Source organism: Gymnogyps californianus, chromosome 1, assembly GCF_018139145.2.
Source record: "Gymnogyps californianus isolate 813 chromosome 1, ASM1813914v2, whole genome shotgun sequence".
Lineage (NCBI taxonomy): Eukaryota > Metazoa > Chordata > Aves > Accipitriformes > Cathartidae > Gymnogyps > Gymnogyps californianus.
This window is the reverse complement of record NC_059471.1, coordinates 18008552-18031196: the sequence shown is the minus strand read 5'-3', so window position 1 is coordinate 18031196 and position 22645 is coordinate 18008552. Positions and strand designations below refer to the sequence as shown.

General features: G+C 37.7%; 1 protein-coding gene across 1 annotated transcript in view; it reads right to left on the bottom strand.

The window, feature by feature from the left end:
- DDX10 (DEAD-box helicase 10) overlaps window positions 1-22645 on the bottom strand; it is a 206914-nt gene that overhangs the window by 157439 nt on the left and 26830 nt on the right. Inside the window, exons 10-12 of the mRNA XM_050913612.1 lie at window positions 17761-17862; window positions 9987-10074; window positions 3171-3259 (exon numbers count right to left, since the gene is read on the bottom strand). Coding sequence (XP_050769569.1) covers window positions 3171-3259; window positions 9987-10074; window positions 17761-17862 — 279 coding nt within the window. The remainder of the gene's footprint in view (window positions 1-3170; window positions 3260-9986; window positions 10075-17760; window positions 17863-22645) is intronic.

Below are 22645 nucleotides of genomic sequence, written 5' to 3'. Positions count from 1 at the left end.
GCCCATCAGCAACAGTGGTAGCGCCTCTGGGATAGCATATTTAAGAAAGGGAAAAGAAGTTACAGGGGAGTTGCAGTTGCAGCGAGAGAGAGGAGAGTATGTGAAAGGATCAACTCCACAGACACCAAGGTCAGTGAAGAAGGAGGGGGAGGAGGTGCTCCAGGCGCTGGAGCAGAGATTCCCCTGCAGCCCCTGGTGAAGACCATGGTGAGGCAGGCTGTCCCCCTGCAGCCCATGGAGGTCCACAGTGGAGCAGATATCCACCTGCAGCCCGTGGAGGACCCCACACCAGAGCAGGTGGATGCCCGAAGGAGGCTGTGACCCCGTGGGAGGCCCACGCTGGAGCAGGCTCCTGGCAGGACCTGTGGACCCGTGGACCCATGGAGAGAGGAGCCCACACTGCAGCAGGTTTGCTGGCAGGACTTGTGACCCCGCAGGGGACCCATGCTGGAGCAGTCTGTTCCTGAAGGACTGCACCCCGTGGAAGGGACCCACGCTGGAGCAGTTCGTGAAGAACTGTAGCCTGTGGGAAGGACTCACGTTGGAGAAATCCGTGAAGGACTGTCTCCCGTGGGAGGGACCCCACACTGGAGCAGGGGAAGAGTGTGAGGCGTCCTCCCCCTGAGGAGGAAGGAGCGGCAGAGACAACGTGTGATGAACTGACCCAAACCCCCATTCCCCATCCCCCTGCGCCACTCGGAGGGGGAGGAGGTAGAGAAAATTGGGACTAAAGTTAAGCCCAGGAAGAAGGGAGGGGTAGGGGGAAGGTGTTTTTAGGATTTGGTTTTATTTCTCATTATCCTACTCTGATTTGACTAGTAATAAATTAAATTAATTTTTTCCCCAAGTGGAGTCTGTTTTGCCCGTGACGATAATTGCCGAGTGATCTCCCTGTCCTTATCTCGACCTACGTTTCTTTCATTTTATTTTCTCCCCCTGTCCAGTTGAGGAGGGGGAGTGATAGAGCGGCTTTGGTGGGCACCTGGCACCCAGCCAGGGTCAACCCACCACAGCATGGGAAACTGAAAAATCCTTGACTTACGATAAGCGCTACTTAGCAACAACTAAAACATCAGTGTGTTATCAACAGTACTCTCACACTACATCCAAAACACAGCACTATACCAGCTACTAGGAAGAAAATTAACTCTATCCCAGCCGAAACCAGGACATAGATATATAATAATTTTATATAATATATAAATAATTGTATGTAATATATATAAATCAAAAAGACTACTGCTTTTCTGTGGACTCAATCAACAGCGCTTAAGAGAATCTCAGTGCACAGACATGCCAGGCAAGAGAGCAATGGAGAAAGCGGACAACAGCCTGACAGACTGAAATGCAAACCTGACAGGGGCATTAAGCAGCCTATTTTCTCTCTGCACGATTTTTAGTGGAGTAACATCTATCAAGCTAGCAGTAAATCTCCACAGAAAGGCTGAAATACTTTTCAGAGAATACACACAGAAGGTAAAAGGAAGAAAGGATTCTCATTCCATGTTTTGCCATGAGTTTGCGTGCAGAACGTAAACCAGGTTCTGGTTACAGAACGTAAAAGAAGGTGGCTTCTGCATGCAGAATTCAAACATACCAGACTTTGAGGGCCTTTCAGATAAATTAAACTGTGTGCACTGAATTGGAAGCTAGGGGACTGCAGGGTATACTTAGGTAGACTAGCAGTCTGGAGAGTGGGGAAGAAGAGTGCCAACAAAATGTTCATTTAGAGCAGAATCTCCAAATTATCTCCCAGATTTATTATCTTCTGACTTTTTGATTACGCTTCCATATATTTCACAGTCTTGACTAAACCTCTCCTACTCTCTCCAAACAACTGTCTGGTTTCTTCCATTTTTAATACAGGAATGACTTACTAGTAACTTTGCAAAGCTGGGATTAGAATTGAATTTGATGAAGGACCAAATCCTGGCACAGAGGCCTGAGAAGAACAGAACTGTAGACTACTCTGTCCACATCAATAGCAGATACTAGATGGCACACCATGCTGAAATCCAGAAAGAGACACTGGGATTCCAAAAATTCAGCATTACCACCATCTGTCAGTTGGTTTCTTAACACACTGGTTAAATTTGTGTTGTCATCCCTCTTAGTTCGAATCTTCTGCCACTACCCCTCACTATGCTGAATGTAAGACCTACAATAAGGTTTTTAAAGATGCTGACAAATCATACAGGTGAAGGGGCAGGCAACGCATGTAGTGAAATTTTTGAAGTTTCTGCTAGTTCTCCTTTTTAAAAATTTCTCAGTCCATAAAGTAAGAAAGCATGTTTTATAATAGGTTTATATACCTTAAAAAACAGAGTCATGTTAATTGCAGCACAGCACAGGAAGACCAGGTGTTCTACAGTCTAGTGATTTGTCACATTTTAGTTCATTATGCCACATGCTGACAAGTTTGAAGACTTAAGTCTTCTCTGTATGAAATTCCAGAGACATAAAATTAATTTACCATGCATCTTTGAGCACCTTTCTGCTCCCTTCTGACTACCCTATGTCCCATGAGATTATTTGAAAACTTCACATCTTAAAACAATCTCAGATGGTTGTCATCTGTAAAGTCAACCTGTCAAAATTAATTTCCCTCTCATGCAATATGTGGAATGGTCCATATAAAAATAGACATAGTAAAATAGATGCTATTCAGTCCAGTGCAGATGTTTCATCTTTACCAAGTGCACCGAATCTTCGGAAAAGTAATTTATGTCCAAGGAGCAATATCCCAATCACACTCAAAATGAGACTGCAATATATCATCTTTAGATACTCCAATTTCTTTTCAAATAATACACTTTACAGGTTGGCATTTAGCTATGAGGCGGAAAGGCGAATCTCGGGAAAAAAAACCCCAAACCCTATTGTTCTCTATCCTTTCACTTCACAAGTTTTTTCTTCTATTGTATATAGCAAATGTACCTTCTGCTGTAAGAGTTATTTCTCTCTGTAGAGATACATTGGTTTTACACATAATTTCTATTTAGAAGGTCTTTGAAAATATGCAAAAGCACAGCACAAATATGAAACTGTAAATACATTACAAGACTGTCCAATTCTGTGCGTTAGCATAGTCAAAACAGCTATTTAAAGCTACAAGACACTGCAAAACTTCTCACTATACAGTTTTCACTTTCCAAGTTGATCATACTTACAGGGCATATTCTGCTAGAGGCAATTTGAAAACATCGAATACTTCCTTATTCTTCATTAAGTAAACTGAACGCAAGTAGGATACAAAACACTGAAAGAAAAATGAAAGTATTTAACAAAAAAAGAAACCATTCAATTACCAACACATGAAACTAATATTATACTGTTGCTCTAAACACAAAATAGAATTTCACTATTAAGTGGTCTAACATTGATTTCAGACTGAAATTCTTTTACACAATACCCATCAGCCAAAATTTATCAGTACTACAGAAGTGACAAGTATTCAAATTTTTCATTAAATGCACATTAATTGGCTGAATTTCCCAACAGTATGTCATGTTATTTTCCCTAGAAAGAAAATATGGCAAATTAGTCAGAAGAAAACATCACGGATTCAATTTTTTTTTCTCCCAGCTTTTCTGAATGTTGTTATGCTATTCCGATACCTGAATTATGCGGAAGCAAGAACAGACTGTGTTGCTATCAATCTGAGTTGTCCTGACTTAGACACTAACAGAAAGTGATTCAACTCAATGTAGCTGCATTTCACTGTGGCCTAAGATAATTCATATCACCTTGCATTTGCCATCAGCTCATCACATACATGCCGTCAATGAATGCAACTCAGCTGACCAACATAAATTCACTATATATCTACTAAGACCAGTCCAAGGTTGAAGTTTCAATTAATCCCAGACTTTCAGCAAGAAAACTGGAAGCACTGCATAACAGAATAACTTGATCTTGTGTTGCATTTTCCCTCCATCCTTCCCAAAAGAAAGGATTCTTATTCTTATTCTTCTCATGTTTCTTTTACAAAATCTATTTCTGCCCATCAGCAGCAGCATAAATACTGGAATATTTTAAGTATCAGAAAAGATCCTTGGATTTCTGTTGTTCGTAACCTAATTTCTAACACATGTCAAAACTCCTACCACGAGGCTTAAACCAGCAAATACTAGTAACAATAGCACATTAAACTCGTAGGGTTATATTCAAGCACACTATAATCACACCCTTGTTCTGCTATGTACAGGCACCTGTCAGAGAAAATTACTGTATTAATAATGCATGCGGAATTTTAAAAAAAAAAAAAACAAAACTATTTCCTGTTAACCTGAGATAGAGGAGGAAAAGAACCAAGTTAGGAGCATCGATGTCTTATGGAGATTCTTTAAATGCTTATAAGAGAAAAAAACATTTGCAAAGGTGAAAAGAAAGATGAGACAGTAAATTAAGCAATGTCATAAAGTCACACTTTTCCCCTTGGCAAACTGAAAGCTATTAATTGTAAGATATGTAGAGCTAATAGATATAATTTTCGAGCTGCCCAACACTTCGTTATAGAAGTAGATTTTCATTTGCTTATTTTTCCAAATGCTAAGTTTTTGGGTAAAGTTTCCTGTCCAGAGTATGTCTTTCAATTAATTTTAGTAGTGGAAGGTGCTAGCACAATCCATTCAGTTGCTACCAAGAATGAGGTGTGGAATAAAACGCTTGTTTGCTCACATTAAATTATTAATCATTTTATGAAGATAATTAGAACCTTTAGGAAAAGGCTTCAAATTTGACAGATCTCATTAATCTATTGCTGTCTACCAAGCAGTGACAAAAATAAATGACAGAGCCTCTTTTTTCTCTGTAGTGACAGATGGAAAAAAGCAGGTTAAACAAGAAGTATCTTTTCTGTGAATCTGAGAGTTGCAGATCTGAAGATCTACATGAGTCACTACATGCCACAGGGTAGAAATCTCATTCTTCTGGCTGGATAACCTATAAAGCCATACACTTACTTTATTAGTGTATCTTTGGTACACATGGTCTAGAAATTAGTAAATGATAGATAAGGGGCAGAAAGAACACACGTTTTGCACATGTATCAAGCCCTACAATAACTAAGAATGAACGACCAAACAAATGCCAGATATTCTAACTTCCATCTATCAGTGGTCAACAGGGTTCAGCCCACAGACTCAAAAAAATTTTTCAAGTTTGTCATGGACTGTACACAGGATAGTATTGCTCTATGTTCAAAGAAATGGGCATCTAATTAAGGTAAGAGGCTTCAAAGATCATTCAATAGTAACATAATGATGATTAAAGTCTTCAGATGACTTCATTTGCTACTATTTTAGGCATTGTGAACACTTCCAGCAAAAGATATTCCCTGCTCCAAGAGCTTACACCCAAACTAGAAAAGTTAGATACAGCATAGAAGAGTTGTTCTACTTCACAAGAAGAGAAACGAAGTACAGAAAGAGCAAATTCCTTCTTTGATTTTGATTTGATTTCAGTACCTTCACTTCAACCTCCTTCTAAAATACTGTCATCTCTCTTGGATTTTATTCAATTCTGCTAAGACCTGGTCACTCTGCGCACACACACCGGACAGCTGAGAGAGAACAAGTTTAGTCAGTCTGGACTTTTTTCCTGCTCTTTTATTAATTGTTGTTGTCCACTGCTATTTTTGCTGTTTTGGTATCACTTTTGAGGGTTGTTTTTTTTAATAACTGAACATTACAAAAATATTATACGCATTAACTTATACCATTATGGAAAATGTTAAGGTTGGGCATCAGAAACATATTACAACTCTATTACATTAGTAGCTAAAGGCCCCCAAAACCACCTGAGATTATTGTGCAAGTACTAGAAATACATAAGGCAACAAGTACTATGCTCTACTAATTTGCTACATTTAAATTTTGATTTATTGATATATTTCTTGGATAATTGTTTTAAATATTAAAACACACACAATTCTATTTATGTGCTGTTTTGACAGAATTCAAAGTAGCAGGGCGTGACTGGAATCTCAGGCTGTAAAACCCTGCACATCCCTCCGGGTGCAATGAAGAATTTAATGGACAGACATCACTTCAGTGTCCCAGTACCCCCTAAACAGTCACATTCAAACTAGCAATAAAAACACATTCTTTTTTAAACTGTTTTTCAGAACTGGATTAATTGACATATTAAATATTAAAATTACAAGAAATGCCAAAAGGCAGCATCAGTCCGTGAAAGGAATTGCAAAGGTTTCAAAGGAGCCCCAATCTGATTCACTCTCTCTCCGTCCAAGCAACAGCAGAGGAACCATGTCCTATCAAATGAACCATGAAGTTTGTTGAAGCAATTAGTAATCTAGAATTTCCTTCTTTCTTCCCCCCCCCCCCCCGCCCTTTTTAAACAAAGTAAAAGCGTCTTGAAGTAAATCAACAAGCTTAGAGGACACAATCACTTGGACCTCATGCCCTCAACACAGTAAAGTACATCCTACCTGAACTTCTGTGCATAGCTGTGCTATTTCACTGCTATCTGATCCATTCAGGTAGGGAATTTATTTCTTACAAATGTCAAGAATTTGGCACCTTGCAACAGACAGGCTAGACAGCACAATGCCCATGCTTTGAGAAAACCAGCATTCCAGACAAGGATCCAAGGTCAGGATTTCATTTGCATTATTTTTATAGTTTTATTTACATTGATATGTAAGACTACTGGGGCACATTTGCATAGTATGTCTGAACACTCATACTTAAATCTTATTAAGGAGGGACACTTCTATGATAAACCACTTGTCCATAGTTCAAGATTTTCAAAAAGTGAATGTACATACAGTTCGTCTGCAAGACGACACTGCACTGCTACCCCTAAATGAAAAACTGCAACAAAAATGGCTTGAAAGGGTAAGTAAATGGCAATTTAAAAATTTTCAAAAGGAATTTAAGTTTTTATCTGTAACACTGACAGACGGCCCATGTTTGATTTTATTCTTGTGCTACTTTGAAACTTTATCATTATTTTCTTTTGCCCAATTCAGAATGATCTTTCTCTGCCTTTTAAGAGATCTTAAAAAGCCAAAGCCAGAAACACAGAGGTTTGTTAGCATTTTCATTCCAAGTAAGACGATGCTGGCTTCCTCCTACTCTCGTCCTCCCCCAACCAGCTGCTCTGTCACTTCTGATACAAATTGGTGTAACTGCAACTCCCTGTGGCAGTTGCAGATGATCATAATATGTCACATCTGGCCTGTGCAACGTTAGGATGAAGCTTACACTGACATTCCACATGCTACAAGTAATACTTTGTGCATTACAAAAACCTGGGATACCTAAACGCCAAAAAAAGTTTTAAAAGTAGACCCTTGAACATTGCCTTAGACATTTTATTCACAAAGCTCCCACTGACTTCCTCAGGCACTTTGATTTAAGACTCCTTGTTCAGGAAAGGAGTTCCTCTGATTCAGTTCCTCTGAAATTACGTTCCTCTGATCCAGTAAGCATCTCCACTGCAGGTATCCAAGCTAGGTCACGTCACACACGCTACCTCTGCAGTTCAAAGAAACCGCCATTCATCCATCCCAAAGGGTTTTTAAGGTATCTATGTTAGGATGCACCCTAGAAGTGCCTATTCCTCTCTATCAGCTATAAATGAAAGCTCAGGCAGACTAGCTCACATAGGACATCTAAAGTTAGGTGAGATGAACCTCAACTTAAGAGTTTTAAGTATTGCAACTTGCCTCATTTTACATCCCAGTTCAACAGAAAGGCTACAACTCTTAGTCTCTCTTGAAGCATTCATGATCCCCTTTTCATTTTACCCTACCACTCAGGTTTACCAGAATATCTTCAGGTGTCATCAATCCCCACACTAGCTCAGATAAATAAAAAGTTATTTACACTAATCCAGAATTTCTGCAATCTTGTATTTCTCAGGCTTTGGTATTTGCGGATTTCTGATCATTTGGCCTTTGGTAGTGCTCTTTAAATTTGACCTATATGTATAACAAAAAATGACCCGAAAGACTTTCTTATTATTCTTCCAAACATCTTGTTTCCCTGCATCTCAATTTGAACTCCTGATTTTGCATAGTTTGGAAGACACTTCTGTAGAACTACAGAATTCATAGGCTCATGATATCCACGCAGTTTAAAAACAAACAAACAAACCAACCTCAGAAAACCAACACATTGCAGCGCTTCAGTAACACAAGTAGTAAGCTCTATCCCAAAGAGTTCACAGCCTAAAAGTATCATAAAACCAGGGAAAGGTCAGCAAATGTGTCTAGTGACGGCAAGAGGCAGCACAATGCCCAGAAATGTTTCACAGGCCGTCTTCCATGGAAAGCGTCTTTTACAACCAGCTCATTCTAGTCCAGGAACCTACCTAGTTAAAAGTTTTCCTACCTTCCCCAAACCTGCTAAAATCTTGGTGAAATTCATGTACTGTTCATGGAGTCTCCCAACATTAAACAGCCCAGCAAAGAAACCCCAGTCATAGTCCCATTCACACACTTCTCCATCTTACCTGGAAGAGCTATTCTAAGCTATTTTGCTTCACATTTAAATCCAAATGAAAAGTTATAATGTTTTATTCAATGCATTGGATTTTACCACTGAGAAAGGACAAACTGTAGTATATATTCAGGAAATACAACAATAAAAATGGATTAAGAAAGTGGGCATGTGAGGCCTACATGGTTTCATATTTCAAACTTTTTAAGCCAAGGAATGAGATCTGCTACTTTTCAGTAACTTTTTTTTATTATTATTTCAAAATGTTCTATATCAGCTCCCCAAGAAAAGTCCTCTCAGGAAGACCTGCCAATTTACCTTTCCCCTTTAATCAAAAGGGTTACTGAACAGAAAGTGGTACACAGTCCTATTCTTCATCGTGCTACCAAGGATACATGATCAAAAAAGATATATTTGTACTGATTTAACAGCTTTACGCTTTACAGAATCACAGAATAGTTGAAGTTGAAAGGAACTTCTGGAGATCATCTAGTCCAAACCCCTGCTCAAAGAAAGGTCAGCTAGAGCAGGCTTGCTCGGGAACGTGCCCAGTTTTTAATATCCAACAATGGAGACTGCACAGCCTTTCTGTGCAACCTGTTCTAGTGTTCAGCCACTCTCACAATAAAAGTTTTTATTCTTGGGTTTAAATGGAGTTTTTTGTATATAAATTTGTGCCCATCGCTGCCTCTCCTGTCACTGGGCACCACTCAGAAGACACTGGCTCCACCTGATTTATACTTCTCTCCTAATACAGGAGATACTCCAAGTGTTCAGTCATCTTTGTGGTTCTTCATTGGTCTTGCCTCCAGTACGTCCATGTCTTTCTTGTACTGGAAGCCTAGAATCAAGCTTTGTGGCCCACATGTGTCTCACCAGGGCTGAGTAGAGGGGAAGGGAAGGCCCACCTCCCTTGACCTGCCAGCAACGCTCTGCCTAACACCATCCAGAATGTGGCTGGCCTTCTTTGCTGCAAAGGCACATTGTTGGCTCACGTTCAGCCTGTTGTCCACTAGGACAACCTGTTGCCCCAGGTCCTTTTCTGCAAAGTTGCTTTCCAGCCATTTGGTCCCAGCCTGTACTGATGTATGGGGTTCCTTCTCCCCAGGTTCAGGTCTCAAACAGCTGGGAAAGACTCAAACAAAACAGTAAAAACCCTCAAACAGCTGAGAAGCAGTGACTACTAAATCAAAAATTACCTTCATACTCAAGACTCTAAAATAAATATGTCCTCATCTATGCCTTAACTTTGGCACAACAGCAGTAGGTCAGGTGGCTCTTCAGGCATTAGTGTCATGAGCCCATGTCAACTCACACAGGCTATACAGGCATACTTACCACCAACTGCTAATACATGATTATTGTTTCTACTGATGCCATGTTTTAAAGCTTAAAAATCAGAACAATTTAGCAGTTCCAAACACTGCTGGTAGAGTATATATGAGCACGTCAGTTATTCCAACAGCAGTTCTACTCAACTAGCATGCCTCAAGAACTATAGTGCAGCAGATGACTTACCCTTTGAGCTTTCTCTTTTAACTCCTGATCTTGAGCTAAGAAAGCTTGCATCCTCTTTTGGATATCTGTAAGTTTTTCAGGATTAATTCTAATTTAAAAAAAAAAAAAAAAAAGACGAAAGTTAGCTTTAATTATTAGAATATGCAAAAATAAGCACCTATTAAGTTCTCAGGAGTATCTTCACGTCTTTTGCATTGCTTTAATATGCATAAAGTTATTACCACTCTGAAACAGCTTAGAATGGAACCATAATAAGGATGAAGCATACAATCCTCAAACAAATAAAACAGAAGAGATAAATGGGAGCTCAGACTTTTTAATCCAGAGACAGTTTTCAGTGAAGGTGGTGAAACTTCTTCCAAAGCAAAGCCAAAATCAGCAGTAAAGAACTTCTTCAATTTATAAAGATGCTGAGAAAAAAAAATATTGAAAAGGCATAACGAATTATAGTACTACTTTATACTGAGATAGCAGTCTTCATAAGGAAATTCTCAGCATTTTTGAAAGCTTAAATAAGATCCATTGCTCTGGGAATACTGAAATTTAAGTACTTCTTTCTTACAGCCAGATGAGCAAAAATAAAGGACACTGAGATTAAACAGATTTAAGAGCTCCTCAAGATACTGATCAGGTGAATAAAGAACAGTGACTGTATTACAGAAAATGCCATTAAATCTAGTAAGAAGGTATGCAAGTCCTCTCCCAGACTCTGGATTTTTACACTTATTCCAGTGATACCTACACTATTCCAGGTTTATTTGCCCAGATCTTTTCTTATCTACTTCTCACTTTGATCTGCTAGTGCCACGCAAGTGTATCATGCAACCTACCAAACATGATAGGAGGTTACCCCTCAAGTAGAGGTCAAAAGAGATGCACAACTACCAGATTTCTTAATCTGGTTCTTGCTGCTGTGTGCCATGTCATCCCATACTGTACAACAACACATAGCCTTTGCTGAAGGAAGTTAAGAAAAAAAAAGAATGGAAATCATGCTTCTTCACATAGCAGTAAGTCAGTCTAAAAAACATGACTCTAATTAAAATAGTAGGCAAGAAACATTTTATAGTCATTTTTTGTAACATAAGCCATTATGATCATCTATTATTCTTACTAAATATGAAAGCAGCAATTAAGCAAGGGGTTGGAGGGCATTACCAAAGACTACTTTAATTTATAAAGACATCAAGCTTTATTCCCTCACCATTTCAATTTCTTATCTCTGTCAGATACAGCCAGTGGAAAACTGTAGTGCACACAAGAGCTATTTAGCTACAGTTTTAGTGAAAGATCAAAAAGCTGAATTCCAGTTTCAAGCCAGCACATAATTTGCTCTGAAAGTGTAAAGACATAAGAAAGAAAAGAAGAGGCATGAAAAATTCAGTGGGGGACAAACTGACCAACAAGTCTTTGAAATGCAATGCAGGATGGAATGCACACAAGATACCAAAGATAGAAAAAGTAAATAGAGAGAAGGCTCTTCTAGATTTTATCCTATAAAACAAGATTGAGAAGGTGACAATGAAAATATTTATGATCCTAACAAAGCAAAAACGGTAGAATAGCAACATAAAAGCAGTGGCTTGCTTAATACCAAATTGTATTAGAAGGTACAAACACAAAAGTATACTACCTCACTGCAGAGAAAAGACAGGAGGAAGAGTAAAAAGGCTGGCTAGATGAAATCAACATGTTTACAATGACCTGAAACTCAAGAAGAAAGCTTAAAGTAGAACTGAAGACAAGTATAGAAACAGCACAAATACACTGGGATAAAATAAGAATTACAAGCACAAAATGAGATACACAAAGCAAATAAGGGGTACCACGAATAACAAAAAAAACCAAACAAGCAAACAAAAAAACCCCATGAACACCAGTAGTAAGACAGCCCAGAAAAGTGTTGGATTGCTGTTAAATTATGGGAAAGCTATTAAGAGATGACCTCAAGGCACTTAAATTAGCCAATGTCTTTTTTCCCCATGTCTTCACTCAGAGTGGCAGCTGCAATCAGACAGCTACAGCACAGTCCAAGCTCACATCAGAATCGCAAATCACGGGACAACAGGTATGTAGATAAATCAGCTGGGTGAAAAGAAATTTGCTCCATAGCAACTAGAGAGAAAGTCAAAGCACTCTGAGTCATAGTTGTATCTATTCTTGAGAACTCACATGAGATAGTGTGGTGGGTTGACCCTGGCTGGATGCTAGGTGCTCACCAAAGCTGCTCTATCACTCCCCCTCCTCAAGTGGACAGGGGAGAGAAAATATAATGAAAGGCTTGTGGGTTGAGATAAGGACAGGGGGATCACTCAGCAGTTACTGTCACAGGCAAAACAGACTCGACTTGGGGGGAAAAAAAAAATTAATTCAGTACTAGTCAAATCAGAGTAGGATAACGAGAAATAAAACCAAATCTTAAAAAAACACCTTCCCCCCACCCCTCCCTTCTTCCTGGGCTTAACTTTACTCCCAAGTTCTCTACCTCCTCCCTCTGAGCGGCGTAGGGGGATGGGGAAGGGGGGTTTGGGTCAGTTCATCACATATTGTTTCTGCTGCTCCTTCCTCCTCATGGGGAGGACTCCTCACACTCTTCCCCTGCTCCAGTGTGGGGTCCCTCCCACGGGAGACAGTCCTCCACAAACTTCTCCAACGTGAGTCCTTCCCACAGGCTGCAGTTCTTCATGAACATGCATACCAAGTTCCAATTGTCACCTGGGCCCACTATCACTCATTATTTTCTTTGATTTGATTATTGTAGGAATATTATTCATTATTTATAGGAGACAATACATCATTGGGGCTCCAAGCATAATGGACAATAACCTTAGACAAGATGTAACAACATTTTGTTGACTGCACATAAATTTTAGTTTGAGTAATTTGGTTGAAATTTGCAAGAAAAGCGTTTGAAAAAGACAGAAAACACAAGATACTTTACAGTTAAAAGCATGGCAAGATAATGTGGTGTAAATCTAAGCAATGTCAATCAAGAATTTGGTGCCTTGAGCACATTTTGAGGTTATGTGTTTGTTAATGAATGAGTAAATTTGCAACACTGAATATTAAAAAGAGTCGTAATACTGGATTCTCTCCTCTCCAACACTGTATCATGACAACCGCCCACTGTTGTCTTTGTCTCATGCTGGGATTCCAAAAATAAGAAAGCTGGTCATTGTTAAATTGGATTTTGGTTTTAATGAGTTTGCATGTTATTTCTTTCTGAATAAATAAAACTCTTTACAAAAACTATATACATGTGACTATTTGGAGAGAGAGACAAACCTAAAATCTAAACACTTAAATGAATTATCATAATTTATAAGCTTGCCTAAACAGCTAAGAATCAGTGAGGTAGAACCAACTATGCAAAGACTAGAAGAGGATTTTATGACATCGTCTGTCATTTTAACTAGGCTGTTTCTTTCTTTTCTTACTCTGTGAGTACAAATCTCGCATTTAAGGAACAGTATAACTTTTTGAAACTGTGGTTTTGCCTAGCAGTTGCGTAAATGGCCACACTTGACTGTGCCATGATATAAATATGAACTCAGCTTGCTTGGTCTTATGAACTGATCAGACAGCACTCTCCAAATTTCCTGGTCGATAGGCATCTGCTTTCCTCTTATTTCCCCTGTTTTTAACACCAGGATACAAGCACTGCTTTAACTAGATACTCTCTCTTCCCCATCCTCTCCAAAGCGGAATTTAAACAAAAAAGCTCAACCACCACCAAAAAGACCATGCTGCCATGATGTAGCAAAACAGTTTCCCTATTCCACCCAGCTTCCAAGCAGCAGCAGATTTTGCTCTGTGGTCTCAGCCTGGAACATGGCTCCCTATGGTAACAGTAGACAACCTGGAAGGCTAGAGAGAGGAGGAAGAGCTGGGACCTAAGGAAGGCTGCTCAGAGTTGCCAGCCTCACACCAGCAGATCACATGCAGGTGCATAACCATGCTGGCTAGTGACACCAATGGATTGTCCTACAGTAATGATGGTAATTGGGAGGCAGCAAGTTTTAATAGATTCCCTAGTATTAACATTAATGTCATGTGGAATACATATCCAAGTATTCTCCACTGTTAGGAAAAAAAAGGTGTTTTGTTGTTATTACTGTTGTTTTCTTCAAGAACCACATTTTTGTCATAATATTAAAGAAACCAATATTACGTGAGTATCTACATACTTGCACTTCCTTTGGTAAAATTTTCTAGACACAAAATTTGTTATGACAACCCCTTAGGAAGCAGCTCTTATCTTGTTACTCAACAAAACTGGATGCGATGAAGTAGTCTCAAGGTATTATCAAAAATAATTTCAGTTTACAGCTTGCATCTAAAACTTTGAAATTATAGACTCCTTATAAATATGTACATAATATATAATACATTCAGAGTAGCTTTTCGTCATATTTGAATGCTCTAAAATACGGTATTTATTATTGCATATTTTGCATTTCCTCTTCGTCTGTTGACGAACAATGAAAAAGAGATGTATTGTTAAAAGCACTACCTGTAAATTGGCAGCTTGTGCTGATTAGAAAGGAATGGTATACTAACAGGCTCTACAGGGAGCTTAGATTTAAAATTGAAAATTAAGAAAACAGCCCAAACCCTAGCCTTTTGAATAGGTATTCAGGAAAAAAAAAATGTTCTTCCCCTCTCTCCTTTCAAATTATGGAGCTCTTTTAAAAGCTCTGTCTAAATGAAATAAAGAAATGTTAAGAGCTGTTTGCAAGTCAGAAAATACAAAACAAGGAAAGTAACAGAAAACTGGTTCTTGCGATCCCTGTGCAAGACAACAGGTTAACAAGAACAGGAAAACAAACACTTTAATTGAGAGTGATGGTTTAGAAACAAAAAGCTTTCAGAATGAATTTCAGAAGTTTGAAGAGTTAAACTCTGCTGGCAGCAAGCAATGCTCATTACCTTCTAACTCACAAGTCAGAAGGTAAGACTCTCAATTCTTGAGAATCTATAATTAGGTGAATATGCACAAACAACACCAGAAGACTTCAACAGAAGACCTGGAACATGATCCGTGTGTGGATGTAACTTCTTCAACAATTTATCAACTGACAAAACACACCAGGGTTGTATTAACTGGGAAACTGGCTACAAGTAAACAACCTAAGAAAATTTGTAGTTAAAAGCTTTTAGAACGAAACCAGTTTGCAATCCACAAGTAATTACAAGAATTTTTTTTTAAGGATTTTAGTTAACCTCTTACAGGTATGATGCTAAACCATTTAAGCCCTACACCAGGTAGACAATTCTAAGTGAAAGCATTCCCCTTCATTACGATGTTACTAATAAGGTATGTTTTGCAGATTGAAAAACTGGATCTTGGGGCAGGCTGTTAAAATATATTATCAGTCAAAACCCCTGACTTTGCTTATGATGATTCCAGTTAAGAATGTTACTTAAATGTATTTATTACACATATGCCCTAGTGGCTTGGTAAAAGAAAGAATTTTTGGGGTGGTGTTAAAAAAAAGGAGAAAAAAAATAAAAAGAAAAGCAAAAAAGAAGCAGAGAGTTTTCCATTGATGTAACATCAGATTAGCAAGAATGTGTTAAGAGATGCAGCCATGGATGTCTCTCCAGAGACACATCTAACTTGGATTATAAATAGATGATGCATTTATTGGGGGGAAATTAAATATTTGCCTTATTAAAATTGAATTGTTACTCTGGTACAAAAATACCGATTTGGATTTACATGGATAAATACAGGTTAAAGAGGCTTTTTAACCATTTTCTATGATAAGCTGTTCAAACAATTACTGAATTACTCAAGAAGTTAACAACTTAGCTGTCAAAGAAAGGTGAAATATTTATAATGGGCATGAGACTAGACATTTATTTAGTGAATATCAAAATAAGATAAATTATTTGAATAACTATCATTTTAAGAAGGAAAAAGATGAAGTTTGGAAAAAAGAGACAATTTGCTTGGGCTGTGGTGGTTATACAACAGATCCTTTTAAAGTGCTATGATGCTTAAAGGAAAAGAAAATATCAGACTTTAGTTCAGTTTCTTTACTGATATTGTCCACATTCAGTTGGGGGGCTTTTTTGTTTGGTTTTTTTGTTCTTGTTGTGTGGGTTTTTTTAAATAGCAATGGCAAAAGAAAGCTTTAAGCACAATCAGACTTTTGGTAGTTGTTTGACTCCATTCTAGTCCTGATTTTCTCTGTTTTAGCAAAAGTTGTCTTATGTTTGAAGTTCATGCATGTTCTACACAGAATTGATACACGTGTTTGACCAGAAAAGGTGTGTTTACTTCACTGGCTGCTGTGTACTCAGTTTGTTACACAGAAGCAGCATTCACAAGTGCAGTTCACAAATGCCTCTGATTTGGCATAGCCTATACATCAAAAACACTTTTAAAAAAGTAAAACTGAACCTTAAATCTGGAAAGTGCTATATGCATGTTTCTATTCTCTGCAGAAATGACAACTTGTTAATTCTGAGCAGACCTGAAGGTTTAAGCAACGAGGTAATAGTAACCACTTAAAGTTTCAACCTATTTTGATTTCTTCTCAAAAACAATTGTTCCACACACACTTCTGCATACAGTTTATTATCTTCTCTGCTTAGATATCCATATCTTCACATTCAAACCACAGCTTTTCAAAGTACAACAGTCCTAGCGTTGCACATACCCACTTGTACAGAAACTTAATTTCTATCTTGTCATCCTTCTCTGATTTCTTCTAGCTCCACTCTACGATTTTTGGCATGGTGTAACCTGAACTATACAAGTATTCAAAATGGAGTCAGGCTCATACCACATTTTCTGGCTTGCTTTCAATTCTGCTTTCAATTCTGTTTCCTCTTTTGATTTAACGTTAGACTGACAGGCTCAAAGAACAATGAACTCCTGTCTACCTGTAGCTGCTAATTAAGAAATTACCACCAATTCTTTTTTAGTGGGGTTTTTTTTTTAATTACTTTTACAGTTAGGGTTTCTGTCTTTTCTACATGTCCATTAGTCTGCATTTAATAGAAATTGGAAATATAAGCTTTTTTTTTATTTTTACATGGTATCGTTATATGCTTCTGCAACTCTTTCAAAGTCAGTTCTCTTTTGTACAGATAGCATAGATCTTTACAGGTTTCCATCGGAATACTCTCTCTAGTATGTAAAATGACCATTTAGCCTTAACTAACTGATTCAGAAAGATCATGACACATTGGAGAAATAGTCTAGAACTAAAGAAAAGACAGGTAAGAGAAACAAGAATGATAACAGGTATAAAAAACATACAAGGACAGATTAAAGAAGCTGTAATTGTTTAATCTGCAAAAGAAAAGAAGAGAAAGAGATAGCATAATAATGTTCAATTACATAAAAAGTAGTTACAAAGAGTAAGAGAATACATCTTTTTCCATGTATTTTTGGCACAGGAAAGAAGAAATATTTCACTTAAATTACTTACAAGGCTTATCAGATAGTTGAAGAAAGAACATTAACGGTAGGAACTGTTGAGTACAGATGAGATCACTTTGGGAAATTGTGAAGATACTAATTGGCAAGTTAGACAAGCATCTGATAAGAATGATTTGTGCAGCTGATCCTGCCTTTGGGAAAGGGGATGGAATAGGTAACCTCTCAAGGTCTTTTCCTTCTACAATACTATAAAAACAAAACGATCTCCCTTGTTTGTCCAGCTCCAGGCAATTCAAGCACTTTATCAGGATTGTCATAGACTCATCACACATTATTCCTGTAGAAGGAAGGCTGAATAACAGGCCATTAGTCACTTACTTGATTTCACTGACAGGTACTTTCCTCTGTGCCAGCTGTTCCACCATGCCTTTTTCTTCTGAGGGAAGCAATACCAACAAAGCTTCACCACCTTCTTTGTATCTGATCGGGAAGGGGGACAACAAAAGAGAGACCTCAAGCAAACATGCAAAAAATACAATTTTTGTTGATGTTTTCAATGATGAGAATTTACATTTGCGTTGTTATAAGCAGCCCAAAAAGCAGACAAAAATCCTCACTTTACAAAGGGAAAAGAAGAGGCAAACCAGTTAAGTGACTTGCTAGTATCTCCATTTGAGCTTATTTCAAAACTACGCCTAGAGCCCTAAACATCTGGGGCTAAGACATGGGTTCGGATCAGTGGATCTTTTCTTCCTTAGATTAGAAATATTAGTGGTAATCAAATGGCACTTGATCAAAGCTTACAATAGTAGAAGATCTAGCTACTTGCATTCATCCTTTACCAACAGACGAGTCTTAACACTTGGTTACAACTGATTCTCCTTTGCATATCGTGCAAATGAAAGAAGGTAAAGGCTAGGAAAGGGTAAGTGCCTTGATCCCAAACAACAACTCCTACTTGCATGTTCAATAACAGCTACTCTTCTAACAGGTCACAGAGGCATCACTGAAAGAAAAGCATAAAACCAGCAGTTCTTTCATTTATAGAAGCAGTTTTTAGGTGCAAAAGAAAAGATACAATCAGACTGATCCTGTAAGAACATACCTAGTATTCACTCTTCAGTGCACTTAACGGCTGTATCAAATGTAGCTGAGTTGGTAATTACTCAAGATACATGGTTGGCAAAGACATAAAAATTCTTCTATTTTATTCTTAAAGCATCTTCTTGTTCACTTTCTTTTTGTGTAAGAAAATGTCAGTTCCTACCTTTGGCGAATTTAGCGACTTGAGGACATTCATGGAGGAAAAACTACCCAATAGCATTAGTAAACAAACAAGACAATGGGTTTAAGTCCTACTAAAGAAGCAGTAATGATGAGTTAGCTTGTATGCATTACCTAAGTCCGTATCTATCATAACACATACATTGTTTCTTCATTTATATTTACAAATAGTTCTTAAGAGTACAGATTGATATGAAAATATTGCATAGAGTCCTCCATTATATAAAAATAATAATCCAACTACATTTCAGAAATATGCCAAAATTGGACAGAATCCAACTCACAACCAACTGATGAAAGCAATGCGTGGGACAAAGCAAAATAAGAGTGGTAAGTCACTATGTAGACCAGCTCTAGACTGACAAGAGCTACTCACAGGGAAGTCCCTAGGCAGCAGCAGATTGTAAGCCCATACATAAACTGCTATGACTATGAGTATTCCATTTATTTGAAACAGAAAATACTCATTGTATTATTTTTCCGGTGTCATTTTATATCAAATTATTTACTACCTTAACAGGTCTTTGGTTTGGTTTCTACTCCAGTCATATTTGTCTTTTTTCCCTATGCTGGTAAAACTTTTCATCCATGTTAAGCACATCTGGTTTGTCCTTTCTGTTTTCTATAAGGGAAGTTAACTGTTTCCTCTATCCTTATTCCACTCAGTCTGTTGCCATTTCATAAATCTTCAGCTTCTGTTACTCCATTGTACATTCTCCTGTTGGGTCTTTACTCCAATTGCATTCACTCTTCTCCATCAAGAGAACCATCAAGGAAAGGATATTATACAAAAGGTATAAACTGTCAGCAGAAGGGTGGGAGAAGTTACTAGTTTGTCTTTGGGTCAGAGACCACAGAGAACAAGACTATGCCAGGGTAGGTCACATATCTTTCCAATAAAAGCTCAGCAATGACAGAAGAAAACACCAGTTCAGTCTTTGTGCATAGAAAAGGAGACATAAGTGCTATTTAAGGAAGCGTTAGAGCCAAGGCTCCTTGGCTTAAGAGATTTTTTTCAAGTTGGAGGCCAGAGAGCGCAGAAGGATGTTCTCAGGCACACCAAACAATCATACCATTAACTGATAAAAATCATTTCAAATGGAATATAGGGAGCCCACATTTCTCCAAGTATAAACAGTTATCACTTGGCAAAAACAGTACTGCAGAACTGTTTGAAAACTATAAACACTATCTGTCACAGCATAGTAAGGAATGCAAGTAGCAACAAAATCTGCAGTTAAAACAGTCTGACAGCTTTTATTACAGCTCTCTGCCTTCATTTGATGAATTTGAAAAATCACAACAAAATGCTCTTGGATGCCTTTTTTAGTTTGGGTTGGGGTTTTTTTTTGCCCAATGCTATACATGATGGGTTTGGGGACTGACTTTTAAAGATAATTTAAAAATGTTTAGTAAATGTTTTCATCATGAGATTTTAACCCTTCCATTCTAGATTTTGAAATTTTACATGGAAATCAAATTGATATAAGAAGAGAGAGTCTGCCACATACCAACACTATGTAAATTTACTGGTTATATATGGTTTGGTAAGAGTACCAAAAGAAATGGTAAGACATTTGGACTTTGTCCCAAAAAATACTGCTTTAGGGTTGTGGGTGAGGGAGAGACACTGTACAAAAACTACACTAACTTGATTTTAATCCGTTTAATTAGTAGACCTTCTTAATGCAGAGATACCAGCTTGTAGAATCTTTCTAAAAAAGGGTTCTAAAGCAACCCATATGCTTGGTTTAAGGCAATTTATTATCTTTACCAACAGCATAGGAGGACATAAGTCACTGCTGACCAAACATCCCATGAATGTTTGCGCCCTTTATGTAATAATTAAGGTTGGGAATGACTTGCTTACATAGACCAAGTGCACCTTCTAAGAAAGCTCTATATATTTTAACCCAGCCAAATTCCAGATATTTCCACAAAGTGGGTGCATGTCAGACACTGCCACTGCTTGAACAAGCAATGAAATCCTGGAAAGCCACTGAACCTTAGAGGACTTTGCACTTTATGGCAAAAATTGATGATCACAGTTCCAAGGCAGCTAATTATTCATCAAAAGAACCTGAGCTCTCAGAGCACTGTTGGAAAGAAGGATGAAAATATTCTCTTTTATCTACCCAAGGCTTGTATCAGACAGGAAGACAGAGATAATACTGCTGCCAATACCAGTCTCACCGATTTAGAGCACAGAGTAACACACAGCTTTGCTCTTCTCTTCAAAACAGATGCTACGAAAGGAAAGGATTCCGAAAAGAGCTATGTGAATGATCTGATATCTGTAAAGAATGTCTGTTTAGTCTCTTAACAAGAATTTTCCTCATTTGTCAAGAAGACAAAAAAAGTCTTGATCACACTATATAAACACCTACAAAGGATGATTTTTGCAGATTCCTTAAATATAGTCAAAGGCATGAAGCGATTTGTGTAGTTTTGTTGTTTCAGGCATTTCTTATCCTAGAGTGCCTGACTTGGCATTCTTAAATAGTTGCTTTATTATATTGATTTTATTCAGTGTGCAACACACTATGAAAGGCCAGTGCCATACAAATCATGGAAGAAATACCCATCAAGGGTCAGAGAGTGCAGATATCCTCTCTGCAAGCCACAAACCCAAACTCTGGAATGATACAGTACAGGAAATATCATTCTACATTAGTTTTGCTTTTATAGCTTTTCCTCAGTACCCATGAGATCACTCTCAGAACAGGATGCAGGATCAGATGAACCTTCAATCTGACCTTGAAAGGTGTTCTTGTGTTATTAGTGCTAAACACATTATATGCTGAGTCAGTTATCTTTTCAGAAAGTACAAATTCAGGAGATGTAATTCTAAAGGCACATTCCATAGATAATTCACAAAAAGAAAACAAGCATTAAATCTGGTATCTATGGACAACAACTAATTCAATGCTTACATTAAGTCTTGCAAAGCCTTTAATTAGGGAAAATAGTACTATAGCTAAGTAAAGAAACAATCACATAAAAATAGACAAAGAAGAGACAGAGGTTTCCAAACACCTATACTTTCTCATCTTTTGGCAACTACTAAGGAAGAAAAAAAAAAAGCAACATTAAAAATATTTCTCAGAGCTTGATGCCTTCAAAGGGACTGAAAGACATCTGGTAATTATTGATGCAATGTAATCTTTTCCTTACCTATTTTGGAAACATTCACTCTTTTAAATACCAGTATTTTAAACATACTTGAAGTTATGGAGGAACAGTCTTTGACCATTTTTATATTGTAAGTGTGATTTAATAATTAAAACAGACAGTTTAATATTAATGCTGTTCTTCAGAGCTGAACATGAAAATGAAATCATTACAGAATTGAGAAAGCTGAAAACCAAACAATCTGAAGTACCATCTGGGAAGATTTGTGTCTGTTCAGTGTCCCCAGTGGGTGTTTAGTTAAAGAAAGCAAAATGCAAGCCTATAAAAAAGGAGTTTTACTTGGGCAGAGTATTATCTTATTTCTCAAAAAAGAAAAGAACAACTTATTAATGTGCTAATAAGAAAATTATGGTCTTAAAGATAACCTCAAAAAGCGAGGTTGCAGTGGAAAATATAAGTTTTCAAAACTCTCTTCTCTGTGTCTTTCATACTAAAAGCTTCTATATTGGCAAACTTATGAAAGCGCAAGCTACTAAAAACTGGCATAAACAAGAAAGAAAAGAACACTTAGATCTTCTGCTCAAAATTTGTTTCCATTACAATGCCTAAAACATAGGAGAAAAGAACATCCCTCAGTATTCTAAGGGAATAAAGTTCTCCACTAAATCCAACAAAAGAACATTTCTGTAATTATTTTCAGTAGACAGATAAAACCTTTAAACCTTTATAGACGAGAGAGCAGCAAAGAGTCAACCTCAGCTACTGAAATTCTTCAACAGGACGACTACTGCTTCTGCAGATGAGAAGACATTAGAAGTTCTCCACATTCTTGCTGACTGCAGCTTTC